Source organism: Etheostoma spectabile, chromosome 20 (genome assembly GCF_008692095.1).
Source record: "Etheostoma spectabile isolate EspeVRDwgs_2016 chromosome 20, UIUC_Espe_1.0, whole genome shotgun sequence".
Classification (NCBI taxonomy): Eukaryota; Metazoa; Chordata; class Actinopteri; order Perciformes; family Percidae; genus Etheostoma; species Etheostoma spectabile.
In genome coordinates this window covers 17,586,882-17,588,130 of record NC_045752.1, presented here as the reverse complement: position 1 = coordinate 17,588,130, position 1,249 = coordinate 17,586,882, and the positions used below count along the sequence as shown (strand labels likewise).

General features: G+C 33.8%; 1 protein-coding gene across 1 annotated transcript in view; it reads right to left on the bottom strand.

Annotated features, from left to right (window-relative positions):
- Positions 1-1,249, bottom strand: part of babam2 (BRISC and BRCA1 A complex member 2) — a 79,159-nt gene that overhangs the window by 76,753 nt on the left and 1,157 nt on the right. The window contains 1 exon segment of the mRNA XM_032501322.1: positions 836-991. Coding sequence (XP_032357213.1) covers positions 836-972 — 137 coding nt within the window. The 5' untranslated portion in view covers positions 973-991.

The window sequence follows — 1,249 nt, the reverse complement described above, 5'->3', positions numbered from 1 at the left end:
ATATATATATATATATATATATATATATATATATATATGAACCCCTTTTAATTGGATCTGTTTTTAAAAAAGGCACTTTCTAATTGTAGTGGAGTACAAATACAAGAGCAAGATCTTGAATGACATTTTAAAAGGATTTAGGTTATGCCCATTTTTTCTCTCACTTAACATGCATGTGCCTCATGAGGGTTACATTAGTGTGTTTTTTGGGGGGAATCGTTAAATCATGAATACATAAATGAAGGTGTACTGCTGAGGTGTTTGGTAGTGACAGTTTGTTTTTGAGTAAATGTTTTTAAAAAATTCTGAAAATCTGACAAATCCAACTGTACAAAAGCAATTAATGGTAACTTACTATTAAAGCCACCATGTGGGTGAATTTAAAATTCTCCACCTTTAGCATCAAGCAGTGGTGGTATCAAATAAATATGTAAATGATGCACCATTTTTTCACTGGCATTGTCTAATTTCTCTACAAACAACTTATAATACCATTAGAATTCTCTTACTAGTTTGTCATCAAAAGCAACCAAACCACCATTGTTAAAACCAACTTTACAAAGGCCAATATCCATTGCAGGCTCAACACAGCAGCTACAACAGGAAAGAGTTCTAGCAAAGCTTTCATTACATCTTCCAATATCACAATGTGGGATGGATCAAATGACTATCTGTGATGCTGTGGAAGAAAATATCTATTACGAAAATATCTAATTTTTAACAAAAAAGTCCAATGTACAAGACTATGACTGTAAGCAAGCTTATACTAGTTTAGAATGTTTATTTTGTTTTAAATTTTAGTTTTTGAGAAAGGTTTAGTTGTGTTGCTCCTTACCCAGTTTTGAGGTCTGTGACACGGAGACAGTTTGTGGAGTCGAGTCCTACGCGGCCGTCCCGCACAACGCTGCACAGCATGGGCCGCAAGTCAGGTGAGATCCGATGCAGTGCAACCTCGGGGGACATGTTGTTCATTTTATCTAGTCTGTGGAGATACAGCAACAATTCACTGAAATTATTGAACATCATTAATCAAAAAGCATTTAAAAAAAAAAAATATGTATTTGTAGGGCTGGGTGATATGAAACAAAAAAAATCTAATATCACAATATTTTTGACAAAATACCTTGATATCGATATCGACTATTGGTGCTTTCACAAAATATTTACACAATGAGATTTTTGATGAATAATCATGAGTAATGTGGATACAATGACGTGGGTGAAGGCAAATAAAAGAACAGTTACAACA